Source organism: Neophocaena asiaeorientalis, unplaced genomic scaffold, assembly GCF_003031525.2.
Source record: "Neophocaena asiaeorientalis asiaeorientalis breed wild unplaced genomic scaffold, Neophocaena_asiaeorientalis_V1.1 scaffold40, whole genome shotgun sequence".
NCBI classification, from domain to species: domain Eukaryota; kingdom Metazoa; phylum Chordata; class Mammalia; order Artiodactyla; family Phocoenidae; genus Neophocaena; species Neophocaena asiaeorientalis.
The window spans coordinates 4,099,685-4,116,102 of NW_020185335.1; the positions used below are offsets into that span (position 1 = coordinate 4,099,685).

General features: G+C 48.7%; 1 protein-coding gene across 1 annotated transcript in view; it reads right to left on the reverse strand.

Annotated features, from left to right (window-relative positions):
- Window positions 1–2,023: 2,023 nt before the first annotated feature.
- The window catches only part of CHST6 (carbohydrate sulfotransferase 6), a 17,572-nt gene continuing 3,177 nt past the window's right edge, over window positions 2,024–16,418 (reverse strand). The window contains exons 2-3 of the mRNA XM_024735807.1: window positions 6,140–6,215; window positions 2,024–5,313 (exon numbers count right to left, since the gene is read on the reverse strand). Of these exons, the coding sequence (XP_024591575.1) occupies window positions 4,110–5,297 (1,188 nt within the window). The 5' untranslated portion in view covers window positions 5,298–5,313; window positions 6,140–6,215 and the 3' untranslated portion in view covers window positions 2,024–4,109. The remainder of the gene's footprint in view (window positions 5,314–6,139; window positions 6,216–16,418) is intronic.

Below are 16,418 nucleotides of genomic sequence, written 5' to 3' on the forward strand. Positions count from 1 at the left end.
GGCTGTGACATCCTTTGTTTACTGATATGGCAGGATATATTCCATTTCTCACAACCACTAATCTTTTTACTGTCTGAATAGTTTTGCCTTTTCCAGAATGTCATATAGTTGGAATCATACTAAATGTAGCTTCTTCAGGTTGGCTTCTTTCACTCAGGTTCCCTCCTGAATGTCTTTTCATGGTTTGATAGTTCATTTCATTTTACTGCTGCATAATATTCCATCAGGTAGGTAAAAATGAAAATGATTTACCCTGTACAGATGATGGGAAGGGGGTCAATAGAAAAGGGTGACAAGGGCCTTCCTGACACCATTCCAGAGAACATAAGTCAGTACTCCATGTTTAGAGTAATTTGGCAATTCCATATTTAAAACATGGATGCTCTTTGATCCAGCGGTTCTACTTCTAGTACTCTTTACCACAGACACACAAACTCAGCCACATCCTGGGGCCTCTCCCATCCCATGAGCTTGGATTCCCAGGACTGATTCTTTTGCCAAGGAACCTTGATTCCAAAGAGACCAATCCCTCAGTCTCTCTCTGCCTCTTCATCCTATGCTCAATTAACTCCTACGTATTTTAAAAAATATTTATTTATTTAGGCTGTGCAGGGTCTTAGTTGTGGCACACAGGATCTTTAATTGTGGCATGCATGAGGGATCTAATTACCCGACCAGGGATTGAACCCGGACACCCTGCATGGGAGCGCGGAGTCTTACCCACTGGACCACCAGGGAAGTCCCTATCTATTCAAACCAAACGTTTCCTTTTTGAAAATGTTTTCCTGACTCTCCATACTAAAGTAGGTCACCCTCTACCCATTCTTATTTATTCTCAGAGCACAAGCGACACTTACGGTTGCATATTTATCTGTAGGACTATTTATTTAACATCTGCACTCCCCACAAGAGCAAGGGCTGTGACTATGTCCCCAGGGCTTAGCCCTGGACTGACTCATTGAAACACTGGACTGGCACTGCCTATCTTTGTCCTGAAACCTGATGTGGGTACACCTAGAGGCTTGCTCGGAACCTGCTGCGCCCTGTAGCTCATGCAGAGACTTGCCCAGAGGGCCCCATATGCAGGGAGCCACATCCAAGAGCCAGTCATCGCTATCATGGAACCTTGGGAGACAGGTGAGAACGGATGAGTCACATAACAAAGGCCGTTAATTGTGTCATTGGTGACCCAAGCAGGGGCAAATGAAACTTGTGGGATGCTACTATCAGGCTGGGCTCTAAGCCCCACCCCAAATGCCCTCCTGAACCCCACCAGGGATCAGTGTCTCCCTGTTCTTAACCTCTGGCTCCATGAACCTCTTGCTCAACCTTCTTTGCCTGAACATACCACATTGCTGGAGACTTCCTAGCCGACTCCTCCACCTAACAATGCGTTCCTTCCAGGCAGGGCCAGCAGGCTGCTTTTATCCCCAGTGGCCCCACTGTCCCAGCCAACTGCCCACCATTCATCATTCTGGTCCTTGACATGTCTGCAGACAAATGCCAGGATGGTGGTGATCATTTTGTAACATATAGAAACATCAAGTAACTATGTTGTGCCCCTGGAACTAATGCAGTACTGTAGGTCAATTATATAATTAAAAGTATAATAAAAGTTTGGAGAGAAGATGAGGTGAGATGGAGGTATTAAATCTTCATCTCTTATAACAGTTATAAACTTAAATTTTTTTTTTTTTTGCCGGACACGGGCCTCTCACTGTTGTGGCCTCTCCCGTTGCGGAGCACAGGCTCCGGACGCGTAGGCTCAGCGGCCATGGCTTACGGGCCCAGCCGCTCCGCGGCACGTGGGATCCTCCTAGACCAGGGCACGAACCCGCGTCCCCTGCATCGGCAGGCGGACTCTCAACCACTGTGCTACCAGGGAAGCCCTAAAAATTTTTTAATTGTGTTTTTCTTTTCTTTTTATTGTATCTAAATGAGATGACTGATGTTAACTAAACCTAGTGTTGTAATCATTTCACAATACATGTAAATCAAACCATCATGTTGTACACCTTAAACTTATACAGTGATGTATGTTAATTCTTTCTCAATAAAACTGGAAACAAACAAACAAAATGCCAGGACCACTCCCTGACCCAGAGACCCACGTCTCTGGGTAATGATCTGGCTTTCCAAGCCTGTGATGGAGTCCTCTGCTGCATCCCCAGTTCAGTTTCCTTGTTAGAATCATAAGTATTGAAGCCAAAGATATGAGTTTGAGTTCCACCCCATATATTAAGCTATGTGACCTTAGTTTTTCTAAGCCAAAGTCTCCATTAATAAATTCTGGGTTTTAAATACCTTCTCCATGCTACTGTGAGCAGGGGCAGATGGGGGCTTTATGGGGCCTGAAGTTTCTACAGCTTGACGGATACCCAACTGAGGCATCCTGAAGCTTCAGCTTCAAGGTCAGTATACCTCTGCTCCCTGCAAGAAAAGAAATGGAAAGTGCCATATTGCCCTCGACCTGCTGCTTTGCAGCGAGGATGTGGGTCTACCATCCAGGTCCCACCAATCCAAGGCCACACCCAGGCTGAGAATCAGAAGCCAGACCTCCAGGATCCCTTCCGGTGACTGATGACAATGATGAGGGCAGCTCCCTCACTTCCAGAGGTAATGGGCACAGGAGTTCTGGTGGCAACTGTCAGTCCCCAGAGCAACTCTGTATCCCAGTGTGATTTGGGGTATTCTATTCATGTGGACTCAAATCTGCTTCTCTGTCCTTCCTAGAGGTACTGTGACCTGTTTTCCCCCTTTCTTTTAAACATTTTTAAAGCATGGCTGGCTTTCATTTCCTGAGCTCAGGACTAGCCCTCGACACATCCGGCAACCCCCTACCCACCCCTCCTTTTTTAAAATCCAGCATCCATTTAATAAGACGCTTTGCCACCAGAGCCAGGTGTTGTGGCTCACAGCTAGGAATCGTACTTTGCTCTTCTCCAGGGCCTGGCACATAAGGACCACAGGAAGACAACCACTCCAGAGCCTTTTTTCTTCCAAGCTCCTGGCAAGCTTTATCTAGTTACATTCACCCCGTGACTTGCCCTCCAGGCACTGATCTTGCTGCCAACCTTTTGCTCTGCCACACGCTCTGCCTGGCTTGCTGCCCTGGCCTGCTCAGCCTTCTCTCTCTCCACTTTTCCCCCTCACCGCCTCCCTCCAGGCTTATCTAGGAGGCACCCTGGACCCAGAGCTCACCACTTCCCACATCTCACCTCGCAGCTGCGGCCCTAGCCATGGCTGCTGGCTGATCCCTTGAGCAAATAAGATGGGAACACCTGACCCTTCTTTGTCCAGGAGACAGGCCTCTGCAAGCCTGACTCACCCTCTCCTCCCCACTGCGGGCCCGGAGCAAACCCCCCCTCCTCCCTTCATCCTCCTTCTCATCGTGTGGCCTTGGACAAGTCCCTTCGCTTTTGCGTTTTGCTTGTCAAACTTCACAGGCTGTAAACTCTAATCTGTATCATACAGGTGAATTATGTTTATTTCTGTGGGTAGGATCTTTCCTGTCAGGACAAATCAAAGTTCACCTTCCCTGGACAGGTGATGGGGGCATGTGGGCTCCCAGGAGATTGGGGTAGAGAGAGACTAAGGGGAGACCACAAGATAGAGGCACCGTGGCTGATTTCTTACTGAAGATACAGGTGAATATAAAAGCACTGGCTTTGGTGGTGTGTGGTGCCAGAAGCACGGCGTGTGTGGAGGGGGAGATGTACCGACTTCAGGGACCAGCTCACCACAGTGTCCCTCCACTCCCAGGCAGGGCCGGGATAGCCTTCTCAGCTGCAGGATGAGGCATCCTAACAGAGACTTAAGGGGAAAGAAAGTGCTGGAGTAGTAGCCAAGTCATCTGAACTTATTCCCTGCGCCCAGAGGAAGTGGGGGCACGAGTCTGCTTTCCATGAAGGGTGTGTGTGGCGAGAATCCAGCTCCTAAAGAGGAGTCAAAGGAAAAACAAGAAGTGGGGAGAAAGAAACATAGTCTGCGGACTTGGTCCTTTCCTACTACGTGGGGGACCTCCCAAACTCCCGGCCTCGTGCGCCCCAGCTCCTTCCCCACCACGCGTGAGTCTCCTGGCAACCGCCAGCCACAGCTGGGGGCCTCTGCTACGGCCCGGAGTGCTCAGCAGTGGAAGATGCCCAGCTAAAGCTGCTCGGGCCGCGCGGCAGCATGAGGTCCAGGGCGAGGTCGCGCTGCTCGTCCTCAGAGAACACTGGCCGGTAGCCCAGCAGCTGCAGTGCGCCCGCACACAGCTCCTGCACGCGGCGGATCTTGGCAAAGGGCAGCGTGTGGCGCCAGGCCTGCGAGACGTTGAGCGCGTCCCTGGACGTAGTCTTGAAGGCCTCACGGCGGGCGCCTGGCCCGACCCCGTGGGTGATGTTGTGGATCCAGGCCTCGAGCTGCGGCGTGAGGCTCAGGCCTGCAAAGGCGTAGAGCGCGCGGATCTCGGGCAGAGGCGCCCGTGCCAGGTCCTCGAAGCGCACCAGGCGGTAGCGGCCGCGCAGGGAGGGCGGTGGCTTGCGCATGGCGGCCTCGGCGATGCGCACGTGGCTGCGGCACACCTCGCGCACCACACGCAGGTCCGGGTCGGCCTCCACCCACTTGCCGTTGGTACCCAGCACGATGCCGTTGTCACGGGCCAGTGCCTTGGCCGTCCGCTCGCGCGAGCGCAGCACAGCCCGCGGGTCGCGCACCAGGTGCACGATGCGCAGGTTGAGCGCCGGGTCGTTGAGCAGCGGATAGAGCACCTGCAGGTTGAAGAAGCGCACCTCCTTGAGCACCACGTGGCTGTAGGAGCGGCAGGCCTCCTGGGCCAGGCCGAAGGGCCGTCGCGCGCACAGCGGCTTGCACACTGCCTCGCTGCTGATGGCGCCGCGCGGGAAGGCGCTGCAGGCGGGCGGCGAGCACAGCGCGCGGCTCTCTGCCCACTGGAAGAGGTCCGACAGGTTGCGCCGCCACGGCAGGTAGGCGTCGAACACGTCCATGTCGCACAGGAAGACGGAGCGCACCAGATCGCGCACCGCCATGTGTAGCGCCACCGCGCTGCCCTGCGACAAAGCGGCCCACACGTGCCACGCAGGCTCCATCAGATAGAAGACATTGGGGTGCTGGCTGAAGAGCTGGCCCACGAAGGACGAGCCCGAGCGCCACGAGGAGAGCACCAGCACGTGCACCCTCTCCTCGCCACCCACCGGGGACGGCGGCCTGGGCCGGGAGACTAGGAAGAGCAGGAGGCCAGTCTGCGCCAGCAGGAGCGCGGTCACCGCGGTGCTGGAGATGCGCCGCAGCCACATGCCGCCGGCCGGGGGCCTGCGGAGGGAGAGTGCAGCCGTCAGGGACCGCGACCCGCTCACCCATCCCACACCTCAACTCCTGTCTGGTGCTGCCAGGGAGCAGCCCCGGGACTTGACCACCCCACCTGTGGAGGCCTCCCAAGGCCACGGCCATCTCAGTTGGGCGCCCTTCCGGGAATGTGACTTTAAGACATGAGCCATGATCCAGCCTTTGCAGAGCTAAAGGCCAGTTGCACAATACTATGGGGCAGTGTTTCTTCCCTTTTCTCTCTTTCTCTCCCCACGCCCCCTTTTCTTTCTATCCAGAGGGGGAAATACATTTAAAACAGAATTCCTGCTTTTCACTTAAAATTCCTTTTAGGGGAAAAGTTGTAGGTAGTTTAGCTAAATAGCTTGATGGGTGATTTGGCAGAACCCTCCCTGGCTCCGCCACTTCCTAGCCTATGATCTTGGACCAAACGCTTCACCTCTCTGTAACTCAGTTTACCCATCTGTAAAAAGGGGATTAATTCTGGCTCTGGAGTATTGGGATGAGCATGGAGGGGTGGGGCATTTCTCATAACTGGAAACTTGCACTTTCTACGTAGTGTGCTTCTGCATTGTTTGACTTTTTAAACAAGCAGATACAACTTCTGTTATTAAAAATAAACATATAGACAAAGAACAGCAACTGTTGCTCTCACCCATGGAGAGTGAAGTGCTGCAGGATTCCCAAGGGAGGATATCTTTCTGGATTCGTGTAAGTTTGCAGAAGAAACCAGTTAAGGGAGAGGTAGGATGGAGACAGAGAAAGGGAGAGATGAGGGCAGAGTCAGACCCCTTTCCATGCTGAGGTTACTCACTGCTGTCCAGGGCTGCTGGGAGAGCTGCCCACCTCGGTCACAGATCCATGGGAGATGCCTGGAGGTTTTTCAGGGCCTGGGAAAGCAGGAGGGAAGCTGGGTCAGAGTCCCACAGGAGGAGATGGCCCTGCACACTGGGAGGGCTCTGCCTTCCCAGACTGACAGAAAGTTCCCCACGGGTGGGAGTGTAGCTGTCCTGCCCCTGGCTAGAGCTGGGCCCAGACCAGCAGGCAGCTGGATACATTTTTCCAGATGGGAGTGAAATAACCATCTCTCCTGCTGGGTTTGAGTTCCTCTGATGCCACTCAGAAGCTGTGAACCCTGGGGCAAATGACTTAACTACTCCAAGACTCAATATCTTCCTCTGTAAAACGGGGATGATAACATTTGACCTTAGGGTTCTTGTGAGAGATGCTGCTACAAAGACATACTAGGAAAGGGCTTGGTAAAGTGCCATACACGCCCCATGTTACTGTTGTAGCATTCAGCTGTGTCTGGAGAGGAGGAACCATGGGAAGTCTCCACCCAGATAAGACCCCTGAGGTCACCTACGCTTGGAATCCCAGCTTCTCCCAGGCCCCCTGTAGCCCCCAACCACCCCTGAGTCCTTCAGTGGAACTTAAGAATGTCACCCCTCCCGGGGGGGAGGGATAAATTGGGAGATTGGGATTGACGTATACACACTATATATAAAGTAGATAACTAGGGCTTCCCTGGTGGCGCAGTGGTTGAGAGTCCGCCTGCCAATGCAGGGGACACGGGTTTGTGCCCTGGTCCGGGAAGATGCCACATGCCGCGGAGCGGCTGGGCCCATGAGCCATGGCCGCTGAGCCTGCGAGTCTGGAGCCTGTGCTCCGCAACGGGAGAGACCACAACAGTGAGAGGCCCGAGTACCGCAAAAAAAAAAAAAAAGTAGATAACTAACAAGGACCTACTGTATAGCACAGGGAACTCTACTCAATATTCTGTAGTGACCTATACGGAAATCGAATCTAAAAAAGAGTGGATATATGTATACGTATAACTGATTCACTTTGCTGTACAGCAGAAACTAACACAACATTGTAAATCAACTATACTCCAATAAAACTTAATTTAAAAAGAAAGTGTGGAATGAAACTGAGTTATTTGTAGTGAGGTGGAAGGACCTAGAGACTGTCATACAGAGTGAAGTAAGTCAGAAAGAGAAAAACAAATACCATATGCTAACACATATATATGGAATCTAAAAAAAAGAAAATGGTCAGAAGAACCTAGGGGCAGGACAGGAATAAAGATGCAGACGAGAGAATGGACTTGAGGACACGGGGAGGGGGAAGGTAAGCTGGGATGAAATGAGAGAGTGGCATGGACATATATACACTACCAAACGTAAAATAGATAGCTAGTGGGAAGCAGCCGCATAGCACAGGGAATCAGCTAGGTGGTTTGTGACCACCTAGAGGGGTGGGATAGGGAGGGTGGGAGGGAGACGCAAGAGGGAAGAGATATGGGGATATATGTATATGTACAACTGATTCACTTTGTTATAAAGCAGAAACTGACACGCCATTGTAAAGCAATTATACTCTAATAAAGATGTTAAAATAAATAAAAATAAGTGTCCCACAGAGTGAAAGGAACACTGAGCCCAGCTCCCACACCCCGAGGCCCCAGAGTTTTCTCTTCTTTGCATTGCTGCTCCTGCAATGATCTCAAGGATGAGCCAATTTGGAAGGGAAGGACCTGGAAGTTTCTTTCCTCTTTCCTTTTGCTCCCCACCAAGCCACCTTCACTGTCCACCTCACCACTGAGGGAAGCTGGCATCTAAACCGTGAGCAGAGCCCATATCTACCTCTTCCCTTTATCAGGAGGCTGCAGGACCGGGTGGAGGATGCCCAACAGCTCTGTCACCTGCTGAGTCCAGAACTGCCTCCTGGATACCTCGCCCACTCCTGGATCACACTGAAGACGAGGACAGCAGCCACCCACCTGCTCTGCACACGTCACCTCCTCTCCTCGAGGGTGTGCTTCCTGAGAACAGGGTGCACGAGAGGGAGGAAACTCGAACACATATTTGCTGACATAAATTACCTCAAGTGCTAGGTGATTTAACTCAACAGCCCCTGAGGTGGGCATTATGATCTCAGTTTTTTAACGAAGGGCCCAAGGCTTGGAGAGACAGCAGGGAAGCTGGGACCCCAACCCAGGACTTCTAAGTTCCTGGCACTTTCTGTCATAGACTGCTGGCCTCTCCCATCCCTGGGAGATCCCTGCAGAACACAGGATCCTGATTCCTGGGCCCAAACACAGCTGCCCAAGCCAGCCCTGCCCTCCCCTGGGTAAGGAGGATCTTGATCCCAGGCCAAGGTGCTTGTTACGTGCACTGCAGGGATGCCAGGGGTCTTCTTAAGTGACTCACACAATACGGGAACTGTTATCTGATCCTGTGATTGGAACTCCAGAGCTAGAAAAGGGATGGAAACATCCTACCCACGCAGAGTGTCCAGAGAAGTCCAGGTCTCAGCTGGGAGTTTTCTGAGAACGTGCCTTATATTCAGCGCACCCACCAACTGCCCCAGGGTTCAAGTTACAAAGAACATGTCAGGCAGGCACTGTGATGGGTACTTCATCTTCATGGTTGAATTTTATTCTCCCCAAATCCCTAAGGAGGTAGAAACTATCCCTGTCTGTTTTAGTTGAGGTAGTGGGGCTCAGAGACATGAATATGCAGCTGGTAATGGGCAGGGCAGGGGTTTAAATCCAAGTGCCAGACCCCCAGCGTGGGGCTCTGGGTGGCCCCTCTCCTAAGCCTTTGCTCAATGAAGTCCCCTATCCTGGAAGGGCCATCTGCCTCTGATATGAATTCTTTTCTTTTTAATTTTTTGTGGGTCTATATTATTTATATGTCTAATTTTTGGAAAAGGTGATACAAAGAGGCGGCATAAAATTTGAAAGGTACAGGCGAGGGAGTCGTGGGCTCAGGTTTTATTTGTCAAAATTAGAAAAGGGGCCCCATCCACCGGCAGACACAGCCCCACATCAGAGAGCAAAGGGCCATTCAGTCAACAGGAAGTGATGTTCTCTGTCCCCTTTGCCTCCCCCCAAGCCCACCTCAGAGGCAGCCCTGTCTCCAATTTCCGCAAAGTCTTTGACGGTGATGATGATGATGTTTAAATTAATTATATATTTCAAGGGAGACGGGTAGGAGTAAAGTGCAAGAGGCCACGGAAGGAATATAAAATTCCTCTTCCTACCCTGATAACCAGGACCACCTTACAGAGTTGTCTTTCTCAAGTCACTGAAGATTTTTTGTCATAAAGCATTTTTAAAATTTACTTTTGTCAAAATAATACACAGAGCTTGAATAAGCATTAGGTATCCCTGGAAGTTTATACAAGACAGTGACCATATTAGCTTCCCCTGGGAGGGGAGTGAAATAGCTGGGAAAAGATATTTCACAATAAATCCTTTTTTTTTCAGCCAGCCGCTTGGCATGCAGTTAGTTCCCCAACCCGGGATCGAACCCATGCCCCTTGCAGTGGAAGCGTGGGGGCTTAACCACTGGACCGCCAGGGAAGTCCCCACATTTGATCATTTGATCGTGCCATTCTCCTACTCAGCAACCTTCAGCTATCCAACTTCACTTCCCATTATTCCCAGCCAGCATCTTATATTTCAGATAATCTGGAATCACTACTGTTCCTCCAGCAAGCTCCATGCTCTCCTACCCCTCCACCGTGAGTACCCAGCCCTGAGTCCCACCAGAAGTCATCTCAGCATCTCTGAAGACACCTCATCCCTGCCTCTCTCCAGGCACACACCGTTCTGCCCTGTGTGACACTTTGCCTCTCCTTCTTGCCTGTGAGCAACTTGAGGGTTGGGATGGTGGGTTTTTGCAAGGGAGCATCTGTTCTCAGGTACCTAGTGTGGGCTCGGTACTGCACAGGTACATTGGACAGGGCTGTCTGTGTTCATTCAGAACCTATTTCCCCTTCTTTTGGTAACAGCCTCTAGATTTTTCTTTGAGGAACCACCCCTCACCCACATAAAGCATGTGTGGTTTGGGTAGGGCTGACCCACCACCCCCTGGTTCTTAGGGAGTCCTGTGTCTCAAGCCTGGTTCATCTGTATATTCCACACACTATCTCCCTGCCACAGCGACTGGCTTAGGAACGGACATCAGCCCCAAGTCTAATCCCAGGATTTTTGCAGATCTGAAGGGAAGAGGGAAATTGCCTGGGTATAAAGCCAAAACAGGAGAGAAACGAGCAGAGAAAAGAAAGACTGGGAGCCCATGAGCAAGCTAACGGCACCAGATCCAGCTGTGCCAAGATTTACCCATGTACTTTTCAGTTGGGGAAAATACTCCATTTTTGCTTAAGCCAGCATGAGTTGAGTTTCTGTCACTTACAACCAAGAGTTCTGATTAGATAGTGGATCCCCTTGGTGGGATGGGTTGAGGGTAGAACTGTAAGGGAGCATGGGCAGAGAGAGCTTCTAGGGGCTGGTTATGCCCTGTTTCTTGATGGAGGTACTAAGTACATGAGCATGTTCAACTTGTGAAAAGTCACTTTTATGTGAACTGTGCTCTTTTCTGCATGTATATTTCAATAAAAAGTTAAGAAACCTCTAACACCATATACAAAAATAAACTCAAAATGGATTAAAGACCTAAATGTCACACTGAATACTATAAAACTCCTAGAAAAGGACTTCCCTGGTGGCACAGTGGTTAAGAATCCTCCTGCCAATGCAGGGGACACGGGTTTGATACGTGGTTCGGGAAGATCCCACATGCTGCGGAGCAACTAAGTCCGTGCGCCACAACTACTGAGCCTGTACTCTGGAGCCCACGAGCCACAACTACTGAAGCCTGGGTGCCCAGAGCCCATGCTCCACCACAAGAAAGCCATTGCAATGAGAAGCCTGCCCACCACAACGGAGAGTAGCCCCTGCCCGCTGCAACTAGAGAAAGCCTGTGCGCAGCAACAAAGACCCAATGCAGCCAAAAAATAAATTATAAAAAAAAAACTCCTAGAAAAAAAATATGCAGAACACTCTGATGTAAATTGCAGCAATTTTTTTAAATCTGTCTCCTAGAGTATTGCAAGCAAAAGCAAAAATAAACAAATGGGACCTAATTGAATTTAAAAGCTTTTGCTCAGCAAAGAAAATCATAAAACAAAAAGACAGGAGGGAGACGCAAGAGGGAGGAGATATGGGGATATATGTATATGTATAGCTTATTCACTTTGTTATAAAGCAGAAACTAACACACCATTGTAAAGCAATTATACTCCAATAAAGATGTTAAAAAAAAAAAAACAAACGAAAAGACAACCTACAGAATGGGAGAAAATATTTGCAAACAATGCAATTGACAAGGGATTAATTTCCAAAATGTATAAACAGCTCAATATCAAAAAAAAAAAAACAAAACAATCCAATCAAAAAATGGGCAGAAGACCTAAAATAGACATTTCTCCAAAGAAGACATACAGATGGCCAACAGGCACGTGAAAAGATGCTCAACGTTACTAATTATTAGAGAAATGCAGCTCAAAACTACAGTGAGGTACCACCTCACACCAGTCAAAATGGCCATCATCAAAAAGTCTACAAATAATAAATGCTGGAGAGGGTGTGGAGTTTTCTCCTTTTCGGAAGCTTCTACACTGTTGGTGGGAATGTAAATTGGTACAGCCACTATGGAGAACAGTATGGAGGTTTCTCAAAAAACTAAATATAGAGCTACCATATGATCCAGCAGTCCCACTCCTGAGCATGTATCCGAAAAGACAACAACTCTGATTCAAAAAGATACATCCACCCCAGTGTTCACAGCAGCATAATTTACATTAGCCAAGACATGGAAGCAACCTAAATGCTCATCAACAGATGAATGGATACAGAAGATGTGGTACATATATGCAATGGACTATTACCCAGCTATAAAAAAGAATAAAATAATGCTATTTGCAGCAACATGGATGGGCCTAGAGATTATTATACTAAGTAAGTCAGACAGAGAAAGACAAATACCATATGATATCACTTATATGTGGAATCTAAAAAAATTATACAAATGAACTTATTTACAAAACAGAAATAGACTCACAGACATAGAAAATAAACTTACAGTTACCAGGGGGAAGGGGGGGGATAAATTAGGAATTTGGGATTAACAGATACACACTACTATATATAAAATAGATAAATAACAAGGACCTACTGTATAGCACGGGGAATATCTTGCAATAACCTACTATATATATATATAACTGAATATATATAATATATATATAATTGAATCACTTTGCTGTATACCTGAAACATTGTAAATCAACTGTACTTTAATAAAAATAAATAAATAAATAAATAATTTTAAAGTATATGGGACCTACGGGACTTCCCTGGTGGTCCAGTGGGTAAGACTCTGTGCTCCCAATGCAAGGGGCCCAGGTTCGATCCCTGGTTGGGGAACTAGATCCTGCATGCATGCTGCGACCAAGAGTCTGCATGCTGCAACTAAGAGCCCACGTGCTATAACCAAGACCTGGCATGGCCAAAATTTAAAAAAAAAAGAAAAAAAATATACATAGGACCTAAAAGAAAAAGAAAAAGTAAAGTATATAGATACTAGAAAATCTGTAAATGTCCTGAAATTTTATATGAAATTCTTTAGTGTATTTACATATACTACTTCATTCTGTAAACATTTATTACATGACTATTATGTGCAAAGTATGAAACTAAATATCGACATGTGGCCACTGCCTTCAGCTTAATTTCTAGCTGAGAAGGTCACCATGAAACAAGTGATCATTTAACCACAAGCATAATAAGTGTAACGAAGGGGAAGGACAGTGCTATGGGAGCCCATAGCTAAGGGCGAGTAGGGAAATCTTTCCTTAGGAAGTACTTGCTGATGGATGAGTAACCATGGGAAGGGCTGTGTGAGGAACGGACAGACAGAAGGGTTTGGGAGTAGTCAGTTAGATGAAGCAGCATCTCTAAAGGCTCTGAGAAGAAGCATTTCATGTTCAAGGGTCTGAAGGAAGGCCAAACAGGCTGTACATACAGTGTCTCAAGAAAAAGAAAAGAAAGAAATCATCCCATTGAACCCAGTCCCATTCATTGCAGATTTTCTGTTAAAGAAAGCAAAACCTAGTGATACATGCTTTCCTGGATCTCACACAGCTAGACACTGCTGACAGGGCCACAGCCGAGGATTTTCAACTTGCACTTGCCCTATTCTATACAATCTACCCAGAACTGCTCCTTGAATTTCCCCAAACCTCTTTTATTCCCTCACCCTCACTATACATAGAACATCATTTGTGTAAAATTATAATTAGAGAAACAATACCTGCCTCAAGGAATGTGAAACAGATTTGGTTCAGTAAGAAGTACGTGAAGAGGAAAAGTGTCGGGACTTCCCTGGTGGTCCAGTGGTTAGGACTGGGTGCTTTCATTACCGAGGGCCTGGGTTCCGGGTTCAACCCCTGGTCATGGAACTAAGATTCCACAAGTCACGCAGCCAAAAAAAAAAAAAGAGGAACGTGTCCTACTTACTGAAGCATATTGTTTCCGTAAATACAGTAATTTGGAGGGAAGGAAAAGGGACTGAGAGGAAGGAAAAGCACTCTGTCCTGCTTTCTATAATAATGGCCAATATGATAGCCTGTAAAATCTCAATTAACAAGATAAGGCAGAGAGAAATGCTAATTAATTTTATCAAAAGGCCTGGAGACCTTGTTTTGTATCCAAGACCAGCAAGATTAGGTCTCCCATAGTAGAGAGCTGGGATCCTGTGTATTCAGGCCACTAAGACATGTTGCCCATTGGCACATGGGAGAATATGGAACTGGTCCTGCACTGGTGGGAGGTCACTGCAGCTTTTTAATTCCTGTCCTTTCAGAAACACTAGCTGTATAGTCATAAATTCAGTGCCTACAAACTATAAGGCTTTCAAAGAATGGGATCAATTAAAAAAAAAAATGATCCAGGGGCTTCCCTGGTGGCGCGGTGGTTAAGAATCCGCCTGCCAATGCAGGGGACATGGGTTCGAGCCCTGGTCCGGGAAGATCCCACATGCCGCGGAGCAACTGAACCCATGCACCACAACTACTGAAGCCCACGTGCCTAGAGCCTGTGCTCCGCAACAAGAGAAGCCACCACAATGAGAAGCCCGCGCACCGCAACGAAGAGTAGCCCCTGCTCACCGCAACTAGAGAAAGCCTGTGTGCAGCAATGAAGATCCACCATAGCCACAAAAAAAAAAAAAAAAGACCCAGCTATTTAAGGCTGACGCCACACTTCAGGAAGCAGAGACTGTAAAGTAACCTCTTATTTTTTCCAAACAAAAAACAACCTAACATTAAAATCACTGGATTGCTTTAAAAAAAAAAAGTTAAGAATCCTGCCTGACGTGGCTTCCCTGGTGGAGCGGTGGTTGAGAGTCCGCCTGCTGATGCAGGGGACACGGGTTTGTGTCCCAGTCCGGGAAGATCCCACATGCCATGGAGCGGCTGGGCCCGTGAGCCATGGCCACTGAGCCTGGGCGTCCGGAGCCTGTGCTCCGCAACGGGAGAGGCCACAACAGTGAGAGGCCTGCGTACCAGAAAAAAAAAAGAATCCTGCCTGATAAAATAGTTAAGTGTCATGTCAGGGATTGTCCCAAAGCGTGAGTGAGTCGATGATACTAATAAGTATTTGCTGGGGCTTCCCTGGTGGCGCAATGGTTAAGAATCCGCCTGCCAATGCAGGGGACATGGGCTTGAGCCCTGGTCCAGGAAGATCCCACATGCCATGGAGCAACTAAGCCCGTGTGTCACAACTGCTGAGTCTGCGCTCTACAGCCCACAAGCCACAACTACTGAGGCCGTACACCTAGAGCCGGTGCTCTGCCACAAGAGAAGCCACCACAATGAGAAGCCCGCGCACCACAGCGGAAGAGTAGCCCCCACTCCCTGCAACTGGAGAAAGCTCACGCGCAGCAATGAAGACCCAGTGCAGCCAAAAATAAATAAATAAATAAACAAAATAAAAATAAATATTTGCTCAATTGATATCCAATTGATATCCTCTGTTATCCAAATCCAAAGGGAGTAACTCCCCACTTGTCCCGTATTTCTTTCTGCTGAGCATCTTAAAGTTTCGATAGCTTCTAACCATCCCTGACTAATTCTTGGCCTGAGAGACACAGGAAGGTGCTATTGTCCTACCTGATGTGCAGATGGGAACACTGAGCTACAGGACAGGGAAGGCTTTGCCACAGCAGGGCCCGAGCGGGAGCCCAGGGATCCAGCTCTCTGGGCAGCACTCACTTGTAGCTCTGCTCTGCCTGCCCTTGACTCAGCAGCTCCTCTGGTCACCAGCCTCTCCCAGCCCTGGCACAGAATCTAAGAGAGTGAAAGGTAATACTAGGTACAAATCCCTGGCTCAGATCTATCTCATTTTGGCATCAGCTGGAGTCCATCCCTGTTCAGGAATCCCAAAGGCTAAAGAAAAGAGATTCCGGATGAGGGATGCGTGGACTCTAGGCGTCAAGGGCCATCCCTGTAGGCAAACCAGCTCTAGTGGAGGCCAAGGCATCTGTTACGGAGAAGGCTGACAAGGAGGGCAAGAAAGAGGAGGAGAGACGAAGAGGGAAAGAGAAAAGAAAAGCAAGAGACAAGGGAAAAGCAGTAAGGGAGAAAAGGGGAGAGAGAGGAGGAGAAAGATGGGTGTCTACAGTGGAGTGGGAAACATGGAACACCAGTTAATACTACCTGTTGAGGGCTTCCTATATGCCAAGCCTTTCCCACCCATCTTCTGATTATGAAATCAGGATTACCCCACAACAACCCTATGAAGTGCATCTGATGCTCATCCCTATTTTACAGAAGAGGAAACTGAGGCTTAGAAAGATTTATGAACTTGCCTAAAGGACCCACACAGCAGCAAAGTCAGAATATGAACCCCAACCGTCTAACTTTAGAGCACTTCACTATATAATATCAAGTGGAAAAAACACAACAAAACATCCAATTTTGTTAAAAATACATGAACATCAAAGAACACCATCAAGAAACTGAAAGGATGGGCTTCCCTGGTGGCGCAGTGGTTGAGAGTCCGCCTGCCTACGCAGGGGACACGGGTTCGTGCCCCGGTCCGGGAAGATCCCACATGCCACGGAGCGGCTGGGCCCGTGAGCCACGGCCGCTGAGCCTGCGCGTCTGGAGCCTGCGCTCTGCAACGGGAGAGGCCACAACAGTGAGAGGCCCGCGTTCCGCAAAAAAAAAAAAAAAAAACC